Source organism: Myxine glutinosa, chromosome 12 (genome assembly GCF_964187855.1).
Source record: "Myxine glutinosa chromosome 12, kmMyxGlut1.1, whole genome shotgun sequence".
Lineage (NCBI taxonomy): Eukaryota > Metazoa > Chordata > Myxini > Myxiniformes > Myxinidae > Myxine > Myxine glutinosa.
This window is the reverse complement of record NC_136272.1, coordinates 13627281-13654204: the sequence shown is the minus strand read 5'-3', so window position 1 is coordinate 13654204 and position 26924 is coordinate 13627281. Positions and strand designations below refer to the sequence as shown.

Below are 26924 nucleotides of genomic sequence, written 5' to 3'. Positions count from 1 at the left end.
TATAATTGGGTCATGACCTTAAAAATAAAGGGGCAGTTCAACGAAAAGCTATGTCAACCCCACATACATTTAACTCCCATTATTGATGAAAAATTTCATTTGGAATGTCCCAGCCGGCTCGTAGATTGGCAGAAAAAAGGAAGAATATCGTTTTCTAAATGGTGGTTTAGTACCTCAGGGGTCGAAGAAAATCTGAGGGACCATTCAAGATTAAAGTGAAAGTTAAAGTGAAAAGTACTAATTGCAGAAAAACCCTATAACAGGTATAAGCCTTACCCTATTATATCGGGGAAGGCTTAATAAAGAGACAATTTGTAAAGCAACTTGGTTGCACTCCACAAGGCAAACAGCTTACCTCCGGTGGAGGCTTCACCGACACGGGCTGGACAGCGCGTCGTGGTGGCGATGGTTTCGGCTGGACATGCTGCTCCATCATGTTGTAGTACGTGACTCCACCATACACATGTGGGTGTGCCTGTAAACAGGTTTGCAACGAAGCTGCAGAATGCAAACGGTTCTCTCAAGCATTATTTTTGGTATTTCGAATCAATTTAATTTTCTCCGTTTCAAATGCTTCTTGTTGGGTAATCTGCTCACGCTTCCCTTTCTGATAAATATATTCCGCACCCTCCATTCTTTCCAGTTTACCGGTGGCAGCACATTATAAACGGAGCAACAACATAGAATTTTATCAACTAAAATCTGATGGGAGCATGTTTGGTGCTGTGGGCCTCTTCTGCCCCCATTGAAGTGCCAACGCTCAAAGACGTCAGCTGCACATTGCATCCCGCAGCAGTTACTGCAACATACACTTGCAGACTCTCTCCGTTAATATTGTGCCTGGTGCCAAGCTTTCATGAAGATGGCAAAAGAACAGATTACACAGCGCAGGTAAACCCATCCATCGCGGAATCACGTGACCAGCATTGCTGTGTTTTGTGCGGGTGAACGTACAAAACCTTATATTGCGAGCTCAACAATAACCTCAAAACTTAATGAACATAAATAAAAAGCACAATAAACCTCGTTCTGGAGTCACATGTGAAAATAATGGGTGATACCTGTGCTGGGAACAAATGAGGAAGTGGACTGGGACTGTAGGGAAAGCTGGTGCTGGGAAGCGGAGTCCCAGGGAAGGCGGGCAGCATTCCACCAGGAAAGTAACCCGGATTAATCAGTGGTCCAGGGGACTGCCCAGGAGAAACGGAGACCGGCGATGGGTACAGGTGGCCAGCTGGTGGGTGTGGGTGCAGCCCTACACAGACAGGAAGCAGAAGAAAAATTAGAAATGAAAAGCAACATCAAGTCATTCCAAAAAGTGGGACATAACTCAATGCCATCAAATGCTCTCATCATCAAAATGTGCCGTTAGTGCCAAAGGTCTCACTCAAAGTGCCAAAGTTTGTTCAAAAGGATGTCAAAAAAAATTACAGTTCCAAATTCAAACCAAAATTTAAAAAATAATTACTACATAGGATACAACAATGGCATTTGTTGTATGTGAAAGAATATTTGTCGAAGTTATTTTGACTTTTCTTCCATTTTCAGGTGCTCCTGTGACACGTGACGTCACATTTACTGCAAATGGCACCACCACAAGAAAAAGTGTAATGTGTTGCCTGGCTTATAGAGATCAAATCAGCCACACAGGTTCAATGAAGCTTCATGCCAACCAATGGAAGGCAGCCACCATCGATAAAAACGATTCTCGAGTGGCATGAAAAGCTCATGGAGAACGTCATCATCTTGCAGAGGAAGGGGACAGGCCGGCCAAGCACAAGTGGCGACGATGTTGAACACGTACATACTCAATGGTACATAAAGTGCTGCACACGTGACTGCAACTGTATGCATGCAAGATTCGGCAGGTGCAGGCACTGAAGCTGGATGACTGCACACAACGCATGATGCTTGCAGTGGACATTTTGGAATGCTGAGACAAAGACGGATTCCAGCGACGTGTGCTCTCCTCAGATGAGTCAACTTTTCACGTTTTGGGGGAAGGTTAACAGACAAAACGTCAGGATGTGGGGCTCTGAACCTCCCCATGAGGTCCGAGAACTTGAGCGAGACAACCTTTCAAGGTTACATTTTTCTACAGAATATACAGTGAATAAGTCATTAACCTGCGCTTGCGAAGCGAAAAGCGAGGTTAAGCATTCAGTTACGTACGTGTGCAGTGTGTCGTGTCTGCATTAAAAAATTTATTTTTCTCGGCAACCGTTGGTCTGATTGACATGAAATTTTCACCACAGGAGTGCCGCCTCCTCCTGCAGAATATTTTAATGATTATGACGCCAAAGGTCACGTGGTACAGGCGCCATCTTGGAAAAAATTGAGACCTGGCTCATTGTCAACTATTCCCCATGGAGAATAAGATATGTTAATGATGATGTCATCGGTGCCTTCGTTATGACATCATAATTCGACAGGGACAACGCTTGGTCTGATCAGTTTGAAATATTTTGTCAGTAGGATCTGCCCTCTACACATAATATTGACTGAAGAAACAAATAGACAAACCATGACCCGAAGGATTGAATGAATTTAATGAAAATTATATTTAAAACAAACTTACCGTGCAAATGTGATCACTGCAAATAAACCGTTCGACGATGACAGTTTGAATTGCGAGAGCGCGAGGAAATCAGTAAATGTCACCTTTCGACTGGAAGCCTCGTCTACCGTAACAAAATGGACGATTTCCTGGACCTCTCCGAGATCCTTGTCTACCTCAACAAAACGGAACGTTCCCAGATCTCTCCAAAAGCCTTGCGAATTCTTCCGGGTGTTGTTGCTTCGTCCGATTGTCAAAAACCCAGGAAATCTTCCGACTTTATCGGTATTTTAGCCATTTTCGTCTGCTTTTCCGACTGGGAAACACATTTTGAATTTCCTGGTGGCGTGGGGACCCTGATAAACGAGTAGTTAGACCATTATTCTTTGCTGAAGTCACTATGGAGTCTGACAATTACTTGGATATCTTGGAGAACTTTGTACTCCCACAATTGGCTGACCTGCAACCAGAGGTCATTTACCTACAAGACCGAGTACCCCCACACTGGAGTTTGAAGTGTTCATTGAGGATCAATCAATGATCGACGATTTGGTGTGGCGATCCGATTCTGTGGCCATCATGTTCACGAGACATAACCCCTCTGGATATATATTTTTTTCAATGGGGTTTTTGAAGGACTTTGGTTCCTGATATGAGGAAGAGGATTAGGTCTGCAATTGAGACCGTAAGTGGAGGAATGCTGATCCTAACCCTGAAGGAAATCGTGTATCGCCTCAACGTGTTACTTGTGACTCGCACATCGGTGTACCAATGACGAATGATAATCTTGACAACAAATGGTTTTTCACATGTGATAAACTGCATTGTTGTGTGGCATCCCATTTCATGGTTTTATTATGGTTTGAATTTGGAATGGTATTTTGTGGACACCCCCCTAACTCCACTGCTAAAATAATTTCTTGAGTCGGAAAATATTTTCTGAAGATAAAAGTTTTCTTGAAACAAGGAAATGATGAGAAGCCTTTTCTTGTGGCTAGTTTGCACTTCATGAACTAGAATGTCACTCGGTAGAGTGCATACCTCCACCAGGCTAAAGAGTTTATGTTTTGCATCCCACTGATAGTCCAGATATGCATCCGGATCATTTAACTATTATTTACGGATCAAAGTTAAATATTCTATGGTATGTCATCCTGATGAGCCCAAATGAGTCCAAAACATGGTCAGTGGCTCTGCATTCCTTTACTAGTGACCATTCAAACCTCGGTGTGGAAAGACCTTAGTAACCCTGCGGATGGAAGTCATGCGGTGGTGAATGCACGTGACATTCAGCACCATTGTACAATACAAGAGTATTGTTTGAGTTACCCTTCCGTTGTGAGCACCTCCATATGTACCCAATGAATGATGTTTTACACCATTATACTCATCGTTGCAAGTTTGACCAGGAACTTGTCCTTAATCCCCAATTCTTTGGAAGACCAGATTTTTCTCGCACAACTTTTACAAGTACATTACCCACACAGCATAAGTAGATAAAATGATTAGAAAGCAAAAATGAGGACCACACAATCAGGTTTCTGAGGCCTCAGAGCCGAGTTGCAGTACCGGGATGCGGGATGCTGATGTTGGGTGGAACCATCACACCCTGTGGGCTCACATTAGGCCGCTCTCCATGCCCATATATCGGACCTTGGTAAGGGGGATCTACCAGGCACACGAGGAAATAGTCAAATAAATCCAGCAGCACCGCATAAAACAAACAAACAATGAACATGTACCAACCTCAACTCCCCAGCCCTCTTGGACATACCCCTGCTATGATTTAAAGCACAGTACAAATCATTTCACCACATTTAACTAGACCATTTCCATTCGGTATGGTTGTAAGCACATAAGAGAGAACACAACTGGCATCACAGAGGTTCTACGTTAAAGTCCAAATTAAGGCAGTATCATATTAGGGACAGGGGAGGCTAAGCCTTTGGAAAACGAATTAATCTCAGGATGATTTTGTCACAGAAACATTGATAAAACCCAGCGAGCTCACGAATGACAAACAGAGAGGGAGTAATGTTTGCCCTGGTTGGCCTGGCTTACACATGATAATAATCCATACAACATGGTTAACTCTTCATGAGCCTGGTTTTGGCTTAGGGACACAATCATGAAATATTTTGAAGAGATATGTTTTAGAGGATGATATCCCTGACCCATTAGCACTAACGGATTATTTTTGGGGAGAATAATAAGCCGGATAATCGCGTTATAAATTCAGACTATTTTCACTTTTTTATGCAAATGAGCTACTTCCGTCGATTCGCATGACATCACGGGGGCACAACTCATTGATGGACGGTTACGTCTGATTCATCACAAGTTAATGTAGCGTTCAATATGCCGATGTGCCAAGCTTTTAACTGTTCGAATCATCGACAAATTTGCCCACAGAACTCGGATGTCGTTTTTTTGCATCCCTGACCCACAAAAACATTAATGATCGTATGCTTTGTGGTTGAAAAACCTAGGAACAACCAAATTCAACATCAAAACATATGTTCATTCAAAATATTGTGTTGTTTGCGAAGACCAATTTGAGCTGTGAGCGTTCGTATTTGATCACCAGGCTCACGACCTGGGAAACAAGCCTTGGAAATTGCTGAAACATGACGCCGTACTGACACTTAACATGTGAGCGTTACATGGTGATTTGTAGCCATAGCCAAGCCAGTCCCAGATAGTTGCGTGTCGATTTGAAGCCACACCCAGAGTTATGCGTTGATTTGAAGCCACGCCCAAGTGATCCAAGCTCAGACCTATTCCTCACGTAGTTATTCCCATATTACTAGAATACTAGCAGAGCAGACCTGTTTCTTCACTGACAGACCAATTAGTCATCCTGTTTGCCAAACAAATTATATATTGGTTCACTACGTCTGTATTGAATCCGTATATCGTGATAAACTCGACCAGCATGTAGGAATATTTCATCAGGTTATGAAGTGCCCTCAGGTCTATTATTGCTCGGCGGCTCAATGTGGCTTCGTTTGTCATATGCCCCGAGGGCAGTTTGCATTCTCATAAGATAGCCAGCAGATCAATCTCCCAGGAGAGAGCCAAAGATCCTGCACCGCATAGTCTTCCATAATGTTGTTCTGCACAAACTGGCATGCAGCACGGCTACAGCCAACAGATCCTGCAGGAGCGGCCCGCGAACACACCGCTACGGCTTAGCCTTCAAGTTTGGCTGCTTCACAGCCTCAACTGACTGTCGTATAGTTTAGGTTTACGTTTACCCACCAACCAACTCGCTTTGCTGATGGGGTTAATCAAAAGACAGACATTGGCATTTCCCCAACCCCCTCTCACCCCCGACCCCCTTTCCACCACCCGTTCACTCCCGACCCCCTTACCACCACCCGTTCACCCCCGACCCCCTTTCCACCACCCGTTCACCCCCGACCCCCTTTCCACCACCCGTTCACCCCAACCCCTCCCCCCTCCACACTACCAATGTCTCTGTCTTTTGATGAAACCCACCAGCAAAGCGACAGGCAAGATTGGAATCAAAATGAGAAATGTGTTATAACCTGCACAGAGCAACAGGTCGAATAGTTAGACCACAGAGGTGAAGTCGTAAAAAAATTGGTGGGTAAACCTAAACTAAACGACAGTCAGTTGAAACTGTGAAGCAGCCCAAATTGAAGGCTCAGCCATAGTGGCTTATCCAGGATATTATTCTCCCCAAAAACGTTATTTTTGTGCTAATGGGTCTCTAAAACATATCTCTTCAAAAAAATTCATGATTGTGTCCCTTTAATAGTTAAGGTGGCTGGCTTGAGATCTTAGGGTCCTGAGTTTGTGCCCCTGTCGTGCCGTTGTCATGCCACCAGGTGGGTTGACTCAGCCTGTCATCCTACCAAGGTCAGCAAAATTAGTAGGTCAGCTTACAAGTAACAGGGGGGCACTGCATCAGTGAAACAGCCCTACCCCCGAAAATGATGCAGCCAAGCAGCCACAGGCTGCATATGAACCACCACCACCAATTCTTCATGAGCATAATATAAAGTTTAAAAGGGCCACTGCCACGACCAACCTCACCTACTTGAGCAAAAGGTTTGAGGATCCCAAATAGCATCAATGGTACTCATTAAACGTACACTTTAACATGTTATCCTGACCAGAGGGTATTGCATTTGGGTCCGTTTGGTTGTTAGTCTGTCGGTAAATCGACACAATGCGCTGGTGTCGGCTACAAATGCCACCTAGTGGTAGCCAGTATTACTCGTCATCATTTTTCAACGGAATAAACCCTGGTGTTGGGCTAGCGGCTAGGGTGCCGGCTTAGGATCCTAGGATCCTGGGTTCGAATCCCGGTCAATCGCTGAATTAACACCAGGGGGGTTGACTCAGCCTGTCATCCTTCCGAGGTCGGCTAATTGAGTACCAGTTCACTGGTAATTCCCTGTTTGTCGTTAAAGGCGGCAAAAAGGGTTGGCGTCAGGAAGGGCATCCGGCCATAAAACATTGCTTCAAAAAGGGGACCGAAAAACAACAACAACCACGGTTCCCGAAAAAGGCCAACCCCCGCTTTGCGGGGAAAAATGGCGTCTAAAGGTGGTTATTTTTATTATATTTTTCAACGGAATAACTCTTTAAAGTATGTAACACAATGCGAGTACGTCTATAAAGTATGTACGATTAGAATGTGAGTACCAAACAACCACCTTTGGAGGCCATTTTTCCCCCACAGAGCAGGGGTTGGCCTTTTTCAGGCACCGTGGTCCCCTTTTTGAAGCAATGTTTTATGGCCGGATGCCCTTCCTGCCGCCAACCCTGTTAGTCGCCTTTTGCGACACACAGGGAATTACCAGTGAACTGGTACTCAATTATTAATACACGTACACGTGTCGATAACACGATTAGAATTACACGATTAGAATGTGAGTACGTCTATAAAATGCATACAATTTAAAGGTGAATCTATACAATAAAACCGAAAAAGTCTTTGTCCACGGTGCCCTATGTCATCAGCGCATCATCCACATGCCATACAAAACAAGCGCACGCATTCGCATAACCCGATCACAATAAATACACTTACTCGGGTTATAATACGTGTCTTCCATGAGGCCCATATGCATTGGGGGTGGGGCTCCAGAAGGTGGTACTCCAGGAGGGGGTGGAGCTCCAGGATGCGGTCCTGCTCCGGCAGAGGGCAGGGGCGGAGCACCCGGGGGTGGGCCTCCACCATCAGATAGTTGGCGGTTGCGTTGAGAAGAATAACGCTTAACACGTATGCCCTGTCCTGCCTGTACAGGAAATGCATAAACTCTCAAAAGGACTTAAGGTGACAATCTATATTAGAAAATGAGAGAAAAGCCACGTCTAACATCATCACGCACAATGACTTAATAAAATATCTAGATTCACATTAATCAGTAGTTTCGTTCATCCTTATGCTGCTCTTTATTGGATCAGCCAATGAAATTAATAATATACCTCATCCATTACGTTGCAAATCAGTGGATATAAAATAAAGCAGAAAGGAAATAATTGTACAAATATACAAGGAAGTGAGCGAGGGAGGGTAGATTCACAGCAAGAGAAATGGCCTTGAAATATCAGAAGAAAGTTCTGAGCTAGATTGGACTTATTATTTATTTAAATAAATAAATAAAAACTGGCCACTCAACTCCATAGTCCATCCACCAAATGTCTCGGAGAACCATCTTTTCACAGATCAAACGAGAGTTTTCCACCAAGGTAACTTCAATTCCATTGAATGTTTTCATACAAAGTAAACTAGACTTGAGAATCGATCCTAAAATTTTTTTTTTTAACAAAAATGGTCACAGAACAAATATGCAGAACCTCACCACTTCATCCACTCTATACTGTGCATTCGAGGTGTTCGGGGACACGTCATTGATACCTGCATGGCAAAACGTTCAGAGAGCACAGATGTTATTGTTGTAAAGTTCTAGTTCCTCTTTTAAGGTAAGAATCTGGTGCGAAAACATAAGTTTGATTACAATTATCGAAATGCTGTTTGACATTGCCATTCTGAGGACGCAGTTTTGTTTTTTTGTTTTTTTTTGTATACAAGATCGAGGCTCGTGAAAGAGCGAACATTAATCACACAAAAAGTCAAACCGACACATAAAACACAAAAAATAAGGGGAGCAGTAGACAAGATGGGAAGGGAGGGGGAAGGACACAAACGCAACATTTGAGAGCAGGGACATCGGGAGAAAAGTGGGAGGGGGGGGGGGGGGGCTTGGGAGGAGGTGGGAGAGGTATAAAACATATGAACACTGCAAGGACTTCCCTGAAAGAAGTTGGTATTTCAAAAAAGTGAATCTGGGGTGAAATTAGCGGGGGTAGAAAAGATCAAGGTTTTGGATGGTGGAAGATAAGAGATGGTGGTGGACAGCTGTTTTAAAGACCTGGAGGGAGGAGTAGGATTGAAGGGAGTGGGGGAGTTTGTCCAGAGGTGGGAGAAAAGGGGAATGAAAGAGTGAAGGTGAGCAGAGAGCCGAGATTTTGGCAGTTTAACCATAAGAGGGTTGCAGGCAGATCTTGCGCGACCTGAAGGAATATTGGGGGGGACAGAGCACAGAGAGAGCTGGGGGAGCAAGGCCGGAGAGGAGTCGGTAGAAGACAGAAAGACCACCTACCTGCCTGCGGTGAGTGAGTGAAAGGCCCTCTGAGTTAACTTCATCGCAGGAGATTCCAATGATTCTGAAAGCTTTGGTTTCAACAGCATGAAGCCGAGCTAGGTGTGAGGCAGGAGCACCAGCCCAGAGGGGGGAACAGTATTCCATTGAGCTGCGGATGAAAGCCTTGCATGTGGTGAGGAGCTCAGGTGTGCCAAGGAAGGACTTCGCACGACGGAGGATGCCCAGTTGGCGACTGGCTTTGGAGGCCAGCTTGGAAATGTGGTTTTCCCAAGAAAAATCATGGCAGATAGTGAGACCCAAAAGCTTGAGCGACAGAACTTCTTGGAGAGGATTGTTGAGAAAGTAGATGGGAGGGTTTTCCAGTTGGTCCTTTCGGAGAGACATTGTAAGAGTGTGAGATTTGTCAGGATTGAAAGACATGTTCCACTTGTTTGACCAGTCTGTGATTTTGTCCAGGTCTGCAGAGAGTGAGAAGGCTGCAGACTGCCGATCTGAGGGATGAGGAATAGAGCGGCAGATAGTGGAGTCATCAGCAAAGAGATAGAGAGGATTTTCCAGAGAGTAGGAGAGATCATTGATGAAGACCAGAAATAGCACAGGGCCCAGAACACTACCTTGGGGAACTCCAGCCAGAACAGGAAGGGGAGATGAGAGAAATCCATTCAGGGCCACACGTTGCCTTCGACCAGAGAGGAAGTCTGCAAGCCATGAGTGGAGATTTCCATGGATACCATAGGAGGAGAGTTTGGTGAGCAGAGCTGGGTGCCAGACCGTATCGAAGGCACGTGATATGTCAAGTGAGACAGCTCTGATTTCCTGTTTGGCATTGAGGACCTCCATCCATTGTTGAGACAGCAGAAGCAACATGTCCAGAGTAGAATGACCTGGTCTGAATCCAAATTGATGACCAGAGATGAAGCCATTGTAGAAGAGGAAGGATTTGATATCCGAAGCAATGATGGATTCCATGACTTTGCTGATATCATTGGAGGCAGGCTGATTGGTCTGTAGTTGCAAGGATCTGTTTTTGCACCATTTTTGTGTAAAGCGGTAATGTTTGCTGATTTCCAAGATGCTGGCAGATGACCTTGAGTAAAAGAGAGGGTGAAAAGAACAGAGAGAGGGTGAGATAGAGCAGCAGAGCAGGATTTTAGGACCCGTGGGCTGATGCCATCTGGTCCAGTTGCAGAATCAGAGTCGAGTTTTGACAAAAACTTCTCCACCTTGTCAGGAGAGAAGGACATGAGTCCAGGAGCAGTTGGGTTCGACTGGGAAAGGTGGGAACAGAGAGAGATGGGTTTGGGACATAAGATTTTGAGGCAAACACAGAGTTGAGGCATTCGGCTTTGTCACGTGCAGTGTCAACTGTGTAGCTATTTGAGGTAAGGGAGGGGATGGAGGGGGAACCAACACCAGAAACGGATTTGACCAGACGCCACCAGGATTTGGAGGAAGGAGACAGGTTTGAGAATTCAATCTTGAGTGTGGAGAGATAGTGCTTCCTGGCACTCCTGAGGGTAGACACACACTTGTTCCGAGCTTGGTGGAAGGAACTGAGATTGCCTTCAGTTGGATTTGCCTTCCAAGAGGCAAAGGCAAGTTGTTTCAGGGCAACTGCCTCACCACAAGATTCAGTGTACCATGGATGGGAGGAAGGGTAAGACAACTGAAGACGAGATGGGATAAATCTGTGCATGGGAGAGAGCAGTTTGCTTTGGAAAAATTCCCAGGAAGAATTGATGTCAGAGGCAGTGAAGATGGGAGACCAGTCCAGGTGATCGATGGCTGCTTGCAGCCCGTGCCAGTCGGCCTGAGTGAAATGCCAGACTCGTCGGCGCTGAGGAGGCTCTCTGAAAATGGCCAGAGAGATGTCCACTTTAACAAGCACGTGATCAGAAGAACCGATTGGAGCAGAAGAAGAGCAGCAGACATTTGCAAGGAAGTTAGTCATAACCAAGTCCAGAAGAGAAGATACTCCATTGACTGAGATCCGGGTCGGGAAATTGACAGATTGTGTCAGTCCCAATGAGTCACAGAAGTCCTTTGCTGAGGTGCCATGGCTGGTGAGAGCGGAACCCACACCCAGCCAGCTGGCATGATGACAGTTGAAGTCGCCACATATGAGGAAGAGAGAGTTTGGATGAGTTGATAGAAGTTGGTCCATGTTGTCCGACAGCGAAATGTAAATGGAGTCATCACTGTTTGGAGGACGGTACAGAACACATATGAATAAAAGGTGGGAGCGGCGAGGAAGCCGTAGCCAGAGGTACTCCTGGGGGTGGGGTGGAGAGAGGGCAGTGCAAGGAGAGTGAGGAAGAGAGTTTTTGATAAAGATTCCTGATATTGTCTTCCTATATGGTGACTTTATTATCGCATATTCTTGACAGACACAGACACGGCGGAGAGGGAGACACGGCGGGCAGGGAGACACGGCGGGCAGGGAGACACGGCGGGCAGGGAGACACGGCGGGCAGGGAGACACGGCGGGCAGGGAGACACGGCGGGCAGGGAGACACGGCGGGCAGGGAGACACGGCGGGCAGGGAGACACGGCAGGCAGGGAGACACGGCGGGCAGGGAGACACGGCGGGCAGGGAGACACGGCGGGCAGGGAGACACGGCGGGCAGGGAGACACGGCGGGCAGGGAGACACGGCGGGCAGGGAGACACGGCGGGCAGGGAGACACGGCGGGCAGGGAGACACGGCGGGCAGGGAGACACGGCGGGCAGGGAGACACGGCGGGCAGGGAGACACGGCGGAGAGGGAGACACGGCGGAGAGGGAGACACGGCGGAGAGGGAGACACGGCGGAGAGGGAGACACGGCGGAGAGGGAGACACGGCGGAGAGGGAGACACGGCGGAGAGGGAGACACGGCGGAGAGGGAGACACGGCGGAGAGGGAGACACGGCGGAGAGGGAGACAGGGCGGAGAGGGAGACAGGGCGGAGAGGGAGACAGGGCGGAGAGGGAGACAGGGCGGAGAGGGAGACAGGGCGGAGAGGGAGACAGGGCGGAGAGGGAGACAGGGCGGAGAGGGAGACAGGGCGGAGAGGGAGACAGGGCGGAGAGGGAGACAGGGCGGAGAGGGAGACAGGGCGGAGAGGGAGACAGGGCGGAGAGGGAGACAGGGCGGAGAGGGAGACAGGGCGGAGAGGGAGACAGGGCGGAGAGGGAGACAGGGCGGAGAGGGAGACAGGGCGGAGAGGGAGACAGGGCGGAGAGGGAGACAGGGCGGAGAGGGAGACAGGGCGGAGAGGGAGACAGGGCGGAGAGGGAGACAGGGCGGAGAGGGAGACAGGGCGGAGAGGGAGACAGGGCGGAGAGGGAGACACGGCGGAGAGGGAGACACGGCGGAGAGGGAGACACGGCGGAGAGGGAGACACGGCGGAGAGGGAGACACGGCGGAGAGGGAGACACGGCGGACAGGGAGACACGGCGGAGAGGGAGACACGGCGCAGAGGGAGACACGGCGGACAGGGAGACACGGCGGAGAGGGAGACACGGCGGAGAGGGAGACACGGCGGAGAGGGAGACACGGGGGTGAGGGAGACACGGCGGAGAGGGAGACACGGCGGAGAGGGAGACACGGCGGAGAGGGAGACACGGCGTAGAGGGAGACACGGCGGAGAGGGAGACACGGCGGAGAGGGAGACAGGGAGGAGAGGGAGACAGGGCGGAGAGGGAGACAGGGCGGAGAGGGAGACAGGGCGGAGAGGGAGACAGGGCGGAGAGGGAGACAGGGCGGAGAGGGAGACAGGGCGGAGAGGGAGACAGGGCAGAGAGGGAGACAGGGCGGAGAGGGAGACAGGGTGGAGAGGGAGACAGGGCGGAGAGGGAGACAGGGCGGAGAGGGAGACAGGGCGGAGAGGGAGACAGGGCGGAGAGGGAGACAGGGCGGAGAGGGAGACAGGGCGGAGAGGGAGACAGGGCGGAGAGGGAGACAGGGCGGAGAGGGAGACAGGGCGGAGAGGGAGACAGGGCGGAGAGGGAGACACGGCGGACAGGGAGACACGGCGGAGAGGGAGACACGGCAGACAGGGAGACACGGCGGACAGGGAGACACGGCGGTGAGGGAGACACGGCGGAGAGGGAGACACGGCGGAGAGGGAGACACGGGGGTGAGGGAGACACGGCGGAGAGGGAGACATGGCGGAGAGGGAGACACGGCGGAGAGGGAGACATGGCAGAGAGGGAGACACGGCACGATGGAGAGAGACACAGCTGAGACAGAGACATCACAGACACACATCACTTTTAGGTTATCCCGACGTGTTACCTTTCGCCTCCTTTATTGCCTTTCAAATAAAAACTTTAACAAATGCAAATAGGTCCCCCGCCCACCCCTCTACCCCCCTTTAAAAGAATTGTGCCAGATAGAAAATGACAACCCACCTGGCATGTCATGCCTCATGTGAGGAATATGCTGCCGTTGATTCCAGTTCGAAGCCACAAGACCCATTTGGGCAATGCCTTGGCCAATGTTTGCCAACTCATGGTCGTCCTGGTCCCTGGGATCCCAGACCTTCACCGGCGGCACCACGTGCTGTTCGAGTGGTGCAACCGTCCGTACAGCCTGAGGATGAGGGTGTGCGAGTTCTTGCGAATCTGTAACGGTTGCAAGCGCCGGCGGAGCCGCTTCCAACAAGGCCTGACGATCTGCCTCCAAGCCCTTGACTCGTGAACGTCGCACACGTGAATAAGATTTTTTCTCCATCACTTTGGGCGCAGGAGGGGCCTCTTCCGATTGGATTGTCGCTGCATCTTTACTTAAAACATCTGATGGTCCTGTACAATTGACATCAAGTAACAAGGCAGTGTGATATTGAGGAACGTTCCTTTGAGGCCTTTCCTCGTTCTCGGCTGGATGCCTGTTGTCCATGGCCTCGTCCACTTTGTAGTTACCTCCCCGGTATTCCGTGGGCTTTCTAATTCTCTGTTTCTCGTCCTGCATGCCCTTTGACCTGTAAGAGGTCTCCCTGGGTATTGTGACGTCCTCGTCCTGCTCGTTTTGCCAGGTCTTTGGCGATCTCTGCAAATACTCTTTCTTCTGCGCGTAAGCGGGTCTGTCGTCTTCCGTCCACTCACGATCACTCTGAGGGTATCTGCAACAAATAACGTTATAAAAAAGTGAAAATAAACCTTGGCTTGAGAATAAAATTGCACAAAATCTTGTTCACAATTCTTCTTTCCTTTTTCAAGCACAAGACTTGAAATTCTAAGCTAAATCTGTTTTCTCCTTTCTCCTCATCCTTTTTTCAGGTAGGAGGCAGTTTGCAGGTGTCCAATGAACTTAAGTTCTCTGCAACGACATGGTGTACCTAAACTTTCAGAGAAAGCCAAATTGATGCAACTTCAACATTCTAACAAATTGGACTGACAAACAAGTTCAGAAAACCAAAACAAGGTATCATTCATTTCTCATACAAAGAAGGAAACACGAATCAAAAGCTCAAAGATGACTTAATTGCTGATAATTTTCAAGCACTGTTCAAGATAACGTAATCCAGTAATGACGAACAACCCAATGGCTGCTTTTAACAAACCTGGGTTTCCTTTGAGCACGGACGCGTCCACGTGCAGACATGTTCCCCACGCGGATGTCATATCCGTACACCGCGACAAGCTCTGCACTGCATTTTGGCAACTGCTCATCCTCACAGTATAGATCATGTTCCCATCGTCCCTCATCCTTCCACAACTTGCGGCCCCTTGCCTTGGCCCTGGGACAAACATTAAGAACAGCGATGGTAGGCCATTGCACTGCAAAGAAACACCACCAGCGCTGGAAAAAATGCATTGTTGGGGTTTACCTGGCGTCGTCTTCCTTCGCCCCTCCCCGGATGTCGTGCTCAAAGAACAGTCCTTTCCTGGGCACGTAGGCGGGGTTCTGCTTGTCTTCATCGGCATCTGGATTCTTATTGACACCCTTATTCTCAGCCTTCTCATCTTCCTACAGGAAAGGGAAGACAGACCAAGGAAACAGAAAACCCTTTAGTAACTGAAAATGCAACCTACAGTGGTACTGATGTTGAGGAAAAAATGTTATACAAGTGAAAGAAACATGCCACGAGTCACAATGACCTCAAGCGGCCTTTGGCTTTGTGAAGGGAAAGAATGCAGAAAAGTAAATAAATATGACTCAAAATTGTCCAAGGTCATCTATAGCCTGTAGACAGACCAGTGAATGCCAATTTGATGGTACCTTAAATCTTTCTAATGCAAAGAGACAATGAAAACTATACCGGTTCCCTGCATTAAACACACTTTGCCTTGACAGGGGTGAAAACATAACCTCCACCCACCTTTGGTGGCGGAGGTAAAAATAAATAAAGTTACATTTAAGAAGTTAACAACAGCTAAAGGATAGACACATCTTGGGCTACATAAAATCACACAGCACAATGTTTTAGTAAAAGTGTACATGAGCATATGCAGCACCTTCAGAAAGTATTGTCCTGTCACCAGCGATAAAAACTGCCGGATGACGAATAGCCGAGACCGTTGTAACTCCCGAGGTGCGTAGCCAAAATTGGCGGTTGGTCCATCGGACATGGTTGAAGGAAACAAAGCGCTTACCTGGCCAGAAGCACACGGGTTTATACCGAAACCCACAATGAACAGACGCGACGCGACAAATAATATACAACAATAATGATTTAATGAAATTTAGCCTGGTGTTGGCTTAGCGGTCAGGGTGCCCGCTTGGGATCCGAGGATCCTGGGTTTGAATCCCGGTCGATCGCTGAATTAACGCCAGGGGGGTTGACTCAGCCTGTCATCCTTCCGAGGTCGGCAAATTGAGTACCAGCTTGCTGGGATGAATGATCCCGGTGTGTACCCCGCTTTAGAATAGGTACACCGTATCCCTGCGCATCGAAGAGCGTGACCAAGGGTTGGCGTCAGGAAGGGCATCCGGCCATAAAAACATTGCCTCAAACAGGGAACCATGATTGTCATGGGGCCCGCAAGGCTAACCCCCGCTCTAGCGGGGAAAATGGCCTTAAAACGATCATTCATTCATACATTCAATGATTTATTGAAAATAGAAATCAAGGAATGAAATAAAGTTGTGGTAAAAACGAATTCAAACTCCTACTTTGAGGATCCTCCACTCAGACACAGAAATGGACACACAGGGGAAAATAAAATGAAATAAAATGGCCTTTTCGTGCACTTAGCTTGTCCCAACGAGTTATTTTGCAAAGGTGATGGCGATGGTCCGGTCCGATGTCTCGCCCAAAATGGCGCCAGCACTGCGCGTCGAAGACGACCAGGCCTGAAGGAATCAATCAAGACGGCCAGCCCTCTTTCGCCTCCACCGTCAAGTGCTATGCGGACCCCAGCTCCTTGATGAGCCCAAATGTTGCCCGCCTGTCGAGATGCTGCCGGTGCAGCAAAAGCTTCACGCTCCTTCGAAAGTGCACCAAAATCACCAGCACAACGCAAAAAGATGGCGCCCTTCCTCCTCCTGAACAAAAACCCGAGAGAGCGATCCTTCTTTCAATGGTCCTTTTCCCTCGGAACTTTCTCGCTCTCACGTCACACTGACCAATCGCAGAGCCCCATCAAATCACCCCATGGTCGTGCTCGACCAATGACGAACTTCGGGGCGTGGCCTGCCACTTTGCTTGGCGTAGGCGTCATTAAGGCGTGGCTTACTTGCCGTTCGGCAATGTTCGGGTACTGTCGGTGGTTCCGGTGGTTGTTGTTTAAAGGTAGGTTTAATGGCCGGCCGTGTTGTAGTTGTAAAATCGCAGGGAAAAGCCACAGGAGGCAATCACATAAAGGGGGAAACTAACCTTAATCCCTATCTAGTTAACACAGCTTCACCCCCCGTGTGAAGACACGTAACCAATCTTAAGCTCCAGTTCCCCTTCTGAAATACATCAAAGATATCTCCTACGCATCCACGGTCCATGCTATACTATACGATCCTATCTGTACTATGAGATTCCATCATCTACTCCCACAAACGAAACAGTTTTCACACCACTTGACTTTCTCACATTTTGTGTTACAGCCTTAATTTAAGATGGATTAAACTGAGATTTTTGACACTGATCTACACATAATACCCCATAATGTGAAAGTGGAATGTTTTTAATCCAAGTCTGTCATGGTCCTGACTTCGTGAAAGTGGAGGTACACCATCCTGGATGTGGGGGATCACTGGCTTGCTCTTGGGAGATCAATAGGCTGTCTCTGTGCCTTGGGCTTTGTCGAGAGAACTGTCGGGGGCCGTGCAACAACACCAACAACAACACCAACAACAACATTTTGACAATTGACAAAATCACAAACTGATGAAACACTTGGAACATGTCTTTAAATCCTGAGAAATGCCACACACTCACTCACTCTCTCCAAAATAACAATTCCACAAAACCTCCCATCTAATTTCTCAACAACCTTCTCAAAGACGTTCAATCACTCAAACTCGAGTCTCAATCTCAGCCATGAGAGCAACTCAAAGTCCTTTGGGCAGGCCACATTTCAAAGTTGGCCACCCAAGCCAGATGCCGTCTGGGCATCCTCCGTCGTGCAAAGTGCTTCCTTGGCACAACTGAGCTCCTCTCCACCTACAAGGGTTTCATCTACAGTTTTATGGAATACTGTTCTCCCCTCTGGGCTGGATCCCCTTCCTCACATCTTGCTGACCTTGATGTCATGGAAACCAAGGCTTTTAGGATCATTGGAATTTCTCGCGATGATGATGAATCTATGGGCCTCTCACTTCATCAACGCTGACAGGTCTGTGGTCCCAGTCTTCTTTCGCCTCATTTCCGGTCTTGAACCCTCTGCCCTCTCTGTCCTCCCCAAGTATCTCTAGGATGCACATGCTCCACCAGCAACCCCCTGGTAGTGAAACTGCATAAATCCAGAACCATTGCTCACCTCCACTTATTTATTCCTCCCTTTTCCTCCCACCTGCAGAACTACCTCCCACACTCTCTTCAATCTCATTCGTCTCTCCCGGTCTTCAAGACAGCCGTTCTCCACCATCTCAGGTACCCAGTGATTTCGGACTAAACAACCCAGCAATCAAGAAAATGACCGAATACCAGGACCTCAAAAATGAGGGCAAGATATCTTGGAAGCTGAAGAGCATAAAAATTGTACCAGTGATAACAGGAATGATGACAAAGAACCTCACTGAGATTTTAAAAACCATCCCCGGGAATATTACCACAAATTAACTACAAATGGAGGCATTCCAGGGTTCAGTGACGATCCTGAAAAGAGCCCTTGGTAACACCTCCTGAAACCCACAAATGGAGATGACCGACCGACCGACACACGCGTGCGCGCGCATGCATGCACGCACGCACACACACACACACACACACACACAGGGTCTCCGCCTCCTGAAGCCCACATGTGGAGATAGCAGCAGCAACAACTTGCACGCACACACGATAAATGCAAAACATTTTCAGCCAGAACTACATGTGCCATATTTGCTAAATTAAGGATGAAGAAAAGCTTTGCATCTCAAATCAGGAGACCAAGGCACTCTTCTCTGAATATAAATAACCCACAGTAAATCATCAAGTAATAAGAACCGGTGTTGGACATAACCTGTGCGAAGTAGTCATTAAACCATTAATATGCACTGGATAGCTCCTCTGGTAGTTGTGCGATGAGGAAATAGATTTATGTTTCACACACAAAAGGTTCCCACTCAAGGTGAATAGAAAAGGTACACAAGACAAACCTGGCCGTCCAAACCGTCTTCCACATCCCCATCCACCTGCTCATTGCTCTTAGATTCCTTGGATGCACTTTTCTTGATCTTTACAACTTCTTTAACCTCCAAATCATCCTCACGATCAGATGATTCCTCCTCACCCTTGGCAGAAAAATTAAATTATTCAGTGACATAGATAAATAAACATTGTTGTAACTTCATCAACAATAAAATTAGTATTTTCTCCCCCACGGTGGGAAACTACTTGTGATAAAGAGGGCTGGGTCTGTTTTTGTGTGAAAAAAGTCCCTTTTGTTTTCAATACACATTGGTAGAAAAACTGTTACCCTCCCCTGCCCTTACTCCAGATCTTATTGGGGGTTTTCCCCTCTCACACACAGCCACCCCTTGGGCAAAGCAAAAGTGAAATTTATGCCTCCGCCCCGAAGATGGCCGGAGGCATTATGCTTTTGGGTTGTCCATCCATCCATCCGTCCGGGATAAATCTCGTTTTTCTCAGCAACCACATGGCTGATCGAGAGGAAACTTTCAGGGTAGGAGTGACCCATGCAGAATGTTTATGATAATTGTGACGTCATAGGTCACGTGGTATGGCAGCCATCTTGGATTAAACGCAAATAATTAAAAAAATATTTCTCAGAAACCACTGAATGGAAAAATTTGAAACTTGCCACATTGTCAACTACTCCCAATGGGGAACAAAAGCATGGTAATGATGACATCATAGGTGAAGTGGTACACCAGCCAAAAATGTTTTAATCGAATTCCTTATCCTAAAAATCTGAAATTGCATGCACATGATCTATGACCCATTTGTATTGAAAAATTAAATTTATGACATCATAGGTCACATGGTTTGGCAGCCATATTAGATTGAAGGAAAATATTAAATTATATCTCTGAAACCGCTTACCCAATTGATGCGAATTTTTACAAATATCATCTAACACCATTGTTGCATATAGTTTGAAAATGACGACATCGTAGGTCATGTGATTTGGCAGCCATCTTGGATAGAAAAACGAACCTTATCCAATCAACACGAAACTTCACAAACGTGATCCCCTTCCCATACATATGCAGAGTGTACATTTTTTAAGGTCATATGTCACGTGGTGTGGCAGCCATATAAGCTTGAAAGCCGATATTTTTTTTTAATCCCTTCTCTGAAACCACTTCACCGATCGATGTGAAACCTGTCATGGCTGGTGAAAATGTGATACTTGAAAACAGCTGAAGGGATTAAAATCAAAGTTGTTTATTTTTAGGACAATGAACGAGGGCATCTACCCGTTGTGGGACTATGCGGAGGCATATTGGCGACAGTCGCATTTACTAGTTATTTGTTTTATTTTTTGTCAAGGCTCATGGAAAAGCTAGAACAGAAACAGACCTAACATGGTGGAAAGTGGGGCACAAACCAACAGCAGGGTAGAGGGGAAAAAAAAGAGAGGGACACTTGATGGAAGAACGAGAGAGGGGAAGAACGAGAGAGGGGAAGAAGAAGAACGAGAGAGGGGAAGAACGAGAGAGGGGAAGAACGAGAGAGGGGAAGAACGAGAGAGGGGAAGAACGAGAGAGGGGAAGAACGAGAGAGGGGAAGAACGAGAGAGGGGAAGACCGAGAGAGGGGAAGACCGAGAGAGGGGAAGACCGAGAGAGGGGAAGACCGAGAGAGGGGAAGACCGAGAGAGGGGAAGACCGAGAGAGGGGAAGAACGAGAGAGGGGAAGAACGAGAGAGGGGAAGAACGAGAGAGGGGAAGAACGAGAGAGGGGAAGAACGAGAGAGGGGATGAACGAGAGAGGGGAAGAACGAGAGAGGGGAAGAACGAGAGAGGGGAAGAACGAGAGAGGGGAAGAACGAGAGAGGGGAAGAACGAGAGAGGGGAAGAACGAGTGAGGGGAAGAACGAGTGAGGGGAAGAACGAGAGAGGGGAGGAATGAGAGAGGGGAAGAACAAGCTCGATACAAGCTTAATCAAACACAGCAAGAGGAGAGCTGAAAGAAGAGGAAGGGAAAACAAGGGAATAATCAACAATAGAAAGGTGGGTGGATGGGAAAGGGAGGGAAGAAAACATCATAACCTGGAGAGGAAGATAAGGAGGGTTAGGGTTCCTGGTATAACCTGATTTTTGCACAAAATTAATATTTATTTATAATTTTAAAAAGCACAAAATCATCATTAACTACAATGGTAAGCCAGATATTTGCTTAACAGTTGAGGTGGCTGGCTCGAGATCTTAAAGTCCTGAGTTTGAGCCCGTCATGCCAAAAAGATTTCCACCAGGTGGGTTGACTCTGCCTGTCATCCTTCCGAGGTCGGCAAAATGAGTACCAGATGATTGGTTGTAGAGAGGCACTGCATCAGCAGCACAGCCGCACTTCCAGGAAACGAGGCTGCATACGAACCACCACCACAACCAACTCTAACGGTGTATATAGAAAAGCAACGTGAAAAAAAAAACTGCACAGTAATTGTAACCGTCCAGAAATTATACACTCACCTGTGGATACCTACCGTGTCAATAGCGCAAGTGTCAGAATGTTTATGGCTTATGGACAATGAATGGAGGTTTTAAACTGACGCTTAGATTGTTGTGCGGGTGATCAGGATAATCTTGAAAATTTCACATGTACTAAAACATGTAAATGTACATACAGTACACGTACATGTATATTTATTGTTTGATGAATTGGATTATGGATGCATTCAGCAAGCAGATAAAGTATATTAAGTAAATAAAGAATGAGTGATCAGAATGAGATCTTTATTTAACAATTTACAACAATCATAATCATAATCATCGTTTTATGGCTGTTTCCATGCTTGCATGTGCAAGCCCTGATTCACCTAATGGCTGCTTTCCAGGCTGCACGATCCGATGCTAGACCTCTTGTTCGTCCTTTAACTCAGATCATCTCCAAGCAACTCATTCCATGTGTTCGTCGGACGGCCTCTCACTCTCCTTCCATTCACATTTATACACCTCTTCACACAGCTGCCTTGCCCCATCCGTTCCACGTGTCCAAACCACCTCAACCTACCCCTATGCATAACCTCACTAAGTCTCTCTATACCTAACCTATCTCTCAAATCCACATTTGGTTTTTTTCCTATCCTTCAGTGTCACATGACGCATCCTTCTCACCATTCTCATTTCATTTCGTTCACACCTCCATTAATCCTCCTTTTTGATTGCCCAGGTTTCACTGCCGTACAACATCACGCTTCGAATGGAAGCTGCACAAAGTTTTCCCTTTAGTTGGAGTGAAATCCCCCTTGATGATAATATGGTTAACAACTCCCTAAACTTCCTCCAAACACTTCTAATTCTTGCAATCACTGCTGCCTCTGCACCACCACCTGCAGCAATCATATCACGAAGAAGAAGAAGAACCACCTTTAGAGGCCATTTTTCCCCGCAGAGCAGGGGTTGGCCTTTTTTGGGGCACCCTGGTCCCCTTTTTGAAGCAATGTTTTATGGCCGGATGCTCTTCCTGCCACCAACCCTGTTAGTCGCCTATTGCAACACACAGGGAATTACCAGTGAACTGGTACTCAATTTGACGACCTCGGAAGGATGACAGGCTGAGTCATTGTGAGTCAACCCCCCTGGTGTTAATTCAGCGATCGACCGGGATTTACAACCCAGGATCCTAGGATCCCAAGCTGGCACCCTAACCGCTAAGCCAACACCAGGCAATCATATCACAAAGGTTCCACGGATATGTCCCCATTAACTAATCTTTCCACTCTGACTTGTTTACCTGCACAGACAGCACATTTAGTCAGGAACCACCGGCAGTCTACCCCGGATGCCGCTACAGACCGCACAGAGCCACCTCCCCCTTTATCACATAGTTCCTTCTCCCACCCGACGAATCAGTTTTTGTTTTATTCACTTTCACTCCTCTGGCCTCCATTACTGTATATTTACCCATTACCTCTTCCACACTCTTGGCTATCAGCACTAAGTCATCAGCATACAGGAGCTCCCAAGGTAAGTTTCCTCTAAGTTCCTGTGATATGGCCTCGAGAACCATGATGAACAAGGCTCAAGACCGACTGAACTGAACACCCACTTACACTCCGAAGTCCTCACTCTGCACTCCATTTACCCACACAAAAGTTTTTGAGCCATCATCCATCGCAAAACAAAACAGCAAGAGTATTTTTAATGTAAATACGTCAAAGGTTATGAAATAAAACCATTGTTTACATTTTAATTGGTTGCTTGGCAACATTAACAGGTGGATTTATGATTCCAAAGACAAACAAATGTTAAGTGATGAACATGGAATTTAAAAACGGACTGGAAAACAAATAATAATTGTCCTTTTTTTGGTCATATCATCTCAATTCTCAAAAAAGAAAAACTTGTAAAATAGGTCGTGATATTCGGATGTCTGTCCATCGTCCGGTCAACCGCCCGTTAACTTTTTGCTATTTTTGCTACTCCACCCCTATTACCCGGCGACTTGTTCTGAAACCTAACACGAGAATACAAGACAGTCGCCCCCACAACCGATCAGGCTATATACAGACTTGGCATTTAATATGGAATATTTTTTTTTTCTTGACTTGGATTGACTTTCTTAACTCAGTATATCAATCTGGTGAGTTTCTTTTACACTTTGGTGATTTATTTGTTAAAAGAACCATGTCACTGATTGTCTGTCGCAGCAAGAAGTCAACAACAGGATTATATCACAGGTGGGGTGGCAAAATGTACGGACAGGTGCATTTGATGATTGGCTTCACAGTCGGGTATACAAGGGTTGTTGCGTTCTTTATTAGTGGAAAACAACTGCTGCACGTCTCCAAAAGTTATTGCCGCTTCCTCTGGAGATGGTCCGTCAACTCGACAATGCTGTTTGACATGGAGTGGTGGTTTTACGAAATTACGGCATGAAACAGTGTGCTATTGCTCGGCAGTATGGCATCACTCAAGGTCAGGTGTCAAAGATCCTGAAATGAAATGCTCAGAGGGGTGTCCCTACTCCAATACCAAGGCCAGGACGTCCCGCAGAACAAGGAGGGATGATCGCCAGCTGCACCGGTTAGTCCGCAATGGCCGTACCAAGTCAGCTAGTTGGCTTAGGGCTGAGTGGCAGCAACTGACAAATGTGCCTGTATCCAGAAGGCTAGTCAACCAACGACTGGTTCAAGCAGGCTATCGTGCCAGGCGTCCCCTGAGAAAGCCACGCCTGACCAGACAAAACCGCCAGCGCCGATTGCAGTGGGCCAGAGAGCACCGTCAATGGCAGCCAGGACACTGGAATCACGTGATCTTCAGTGACGAGTCTAGATTTCTGGACTATCGTCAAGATGGCCGCGTCCGAGTGCGCAGACAAGTGCATGAAGCCTACAACAAAGACTGTATAGTGCCAAGAGTCCAAGCTGGAGGTGGTGGGGTGACCGTTTGGGCTGCTTTTCATGCAGGGGGCAAAACTGACCTGGTTGTTCTGAATGGAAACCTGAACCAGTTCACATACAGGGCCATTCTGGACGAAACATTGCTTCCATTTGCTCATGCAGCCTTTCGAGGAAACTTTGTCTTCCAAGATGACAATGCACGGCCTCATCGTGCTCGCATGATCCAACACTTTCTTGCTGACCATGGTGTAGAGCATATGGAGTGGCCATCCATGTCCCCGGATATGAATCCGATAGAGAACTTGTGGGCAGAATTAACGCGTCAAATCGACCACTTGGACCATCAGCCGACCTCTGTGCGTGAATTGCAGCAGGCTATTGTCACTGCATGGCAAGCGATTCCTGTCCAAACCTTGGCAAATCTCGTGAACAGCATGCCTCAACGTGTACGTGCTCTCCTGAATGCTCGTGGGGGTTACACGAAGTACTGAACTGTAATTTTACTGTCCGTAATCCCAGTCGTAATTTAACTTTTGTTTTTGTTAAAAAAAAAATTGGCTAATGTGCAAAATAAAAAGATACTTCTGGAAAACGTACAGAAGTTTAACACAGTACTGTCCATGAATTGAGTTCGATATCAATTTACATCACGTTCAAGGATCAATTTATTTGTTTCGAAATGTCAAATGTGGTTTTTGTTTCTTTTAAAAGGTCACATTAACAAAATCTTGAATAATTTCAACATAATTCCAATGAACTTTTGGTTCTAAGACATCTTGAAAAGTAAGTTCACCCCCACAAAAAAAATATTCCATATTAAATGCCAAGTCTGTATATATACACTTACATATATATTTATGGTATTTTTAGAGCTCTTTTTAACCACTGACTAACTCACTCACTCACCTATATATATAGAAAAATGTTTCGTACTTTCTCATCTGTAGAAAGCTAAAATCTGGCAAACTGATGCGACTCAAACCCAATATACCCGGGGAAAAAAACAAAAAAAAACAGAAAACCGTTCAAAACTGTCCATAAAAAAAATGTCCATGAATAAAGGTCGTCTGGTGCAGCCTCACTTTGATAATGGCAGGTCGTTTGAGCAAAGATAATGGGAAGTCACATGATCTTGAATGGGCACGATCACCCCTGAGGAAGCGGGTGTTTCTCAGTTTTATGGTGGTATTATTAGAAAAATATCTGAGTTTGTGTCGTTTATGGACGATTTAATAGATCTCATGAGAGGCTGTTCAATTGTCACATCTGACCACATGCCAGACCAAAATGTATCACATTGTGGATGATAAAGAAACCTCTCATTGTGAACTGGTTGTACACCTCCACAGACATCTTAGTGTTATGGATTCGTCACTTCCGTTGTTGTGGTTCTCATCCACTGTAGACATTTTTGGTTGCATGTACTACTATTGTTGTCGTTTAAGTGAAATAGAGATTACTATTTTCAAAAGGTAAAAAAAGTTAATGTTTTAAAAGAAACTGGAACCGGAGGAAGAAGAGGAAAAGGAGGCGGAGCGAGTGAGTCGGACAAGAAGCCGAACTGCTTCGAGGTCTTGAGCAAACGTTGGCGAACGAGGGTCACGAGTGAACTTCGGGTTTCCCGGGAAAGGGATTCCTGCGACAGAGTTGTTATCGCTGTGACAGATCAACCTGCATGTCAGGTTTTGCGGTTGATTCCGAAGAGAATCGTTGTTTGAGGGCAGTTGCGCCTCGAGAAGAGGCCCGTTGGCCGTTTTTGTCTCGCGCCTGATTTCGCATCACTCTGGGCTCTTTGCCTCGCTTCAACCATTTCGCCGCATCCAGAAGTTAAGCTGGTGTGTGTGTGTAACATGGATTTTGAGTGGAAATTTGTGGTTCGCCGTAAAGGGAGCCGTTGAACGTCCATATCCAAAGGGGTGATTTCCCAGTCGCCTTGAGGGCACCTTTACGCATCTTTGGCAGCGTGACTGTCACTGTCAACCGAACGGGATTCTGGTCTCGATACAGCGTCGTTCTGACGATCACTGGATTTGATCAACTTTGGCTAGAAGCCGGGATAGAGACATTGGGGATGTTCTTTTCGCTCACTTGGAGCACAGTGAGTTATATTGTACGAAACTGATGGTACCATCATAGGAATGATATATTTGTTGTACAATTGATTACTATTGTTTTTTGTACTGTTATTCTTGTGTGATCTTAATACAATACTTGTTCGTTGGAAACAATTGGTGTGGTTTCACCATTGATCTTTGACATACAGAACTGCAGTTATGTGATTGACTGCAGTTATTTTGTCCAAACTCTGTGCTACCAAATATGAAGTCTAGGGTGTCAATAATTTTGTCAATACCATTTCTTTTTATTTTTTGATTTAAAAGGATATATTAAGCTCTGAATCAAAAACAAAGGTTCTATAATATTAACAGTGAAATAAAGAATTGTCGAGACCAAATATTTCTGTCAATTTAAACGTATTTTTAGAGCAAAATGTGAGTTATTTGAAAGAAGTGCAGGGGTGCCAATATTTCTGGCCACGACTGTACACATATATAATATATATATTCGGCTATGGCAGTTGGCCACGTAACAGGTGGACCAAGAGTACAGGCTGAGTATCATGATGTATATGACAAA

The 26924-nt window shown here is 46.7% G+C and overlaps 1 protein-coding gene across 2 annotated transcripts in view; it reads right to left on the bottom strand.

The window, feature by feature from the left end:
- The window catches only part of LOC137438210 (protein CASC3), a 78399-nt gene that overhangs the window by 1557 nt on the left and 49918 nt on the right, over nucleotides 1-26924 (bottom strand). Inside the window, exons 4-12 of one of the 2 annotated variants that reach the window (XR_013621044.1) lie at nucleotides 18917-19051; nucleotides 15012-15151; nucleotides 14745-14921; nucleotides 13594-14303; nucleotides 8398-8453; nucleotides 7623-7830; nucleotides 4127-4225; nucleotides 1062-1255; nucleotides 356-498 (exon numbers count right to left, since the gene is read on the bottom strand). Coding sequence is in view for 1 of the 2 variants with exons in the window: in XM_078766483.1 (XP_078622609.1) it covers nucleotides 356-475; nucleotides 1062-1255; nucleotides 4127-4225; nucleotides 7623-7830; nucleotides 8398-8453; nucleotides 13594-14303; nucleotides 14745-14921; nucleotides 15012-15151; nucleotides 18917-19051 (1839 nt within the window). In the remaining variant the exon portion in view is untranslated. The remainder of the gene's footprint in view (nucleotides 1-355; nucleotides 499-1061; nucleotides 1256-4126; nucleotides 4226-7622; nucleotides 7831-8397; nucleotides 8454-13593; nucleotides 14304-14744; nucleotides 14922-15011; nucleotides 15152-18916; nucleotides 19052-26924) is intronic. The other variant, XM_078766483.1, reaches the window with a different exon arrangement.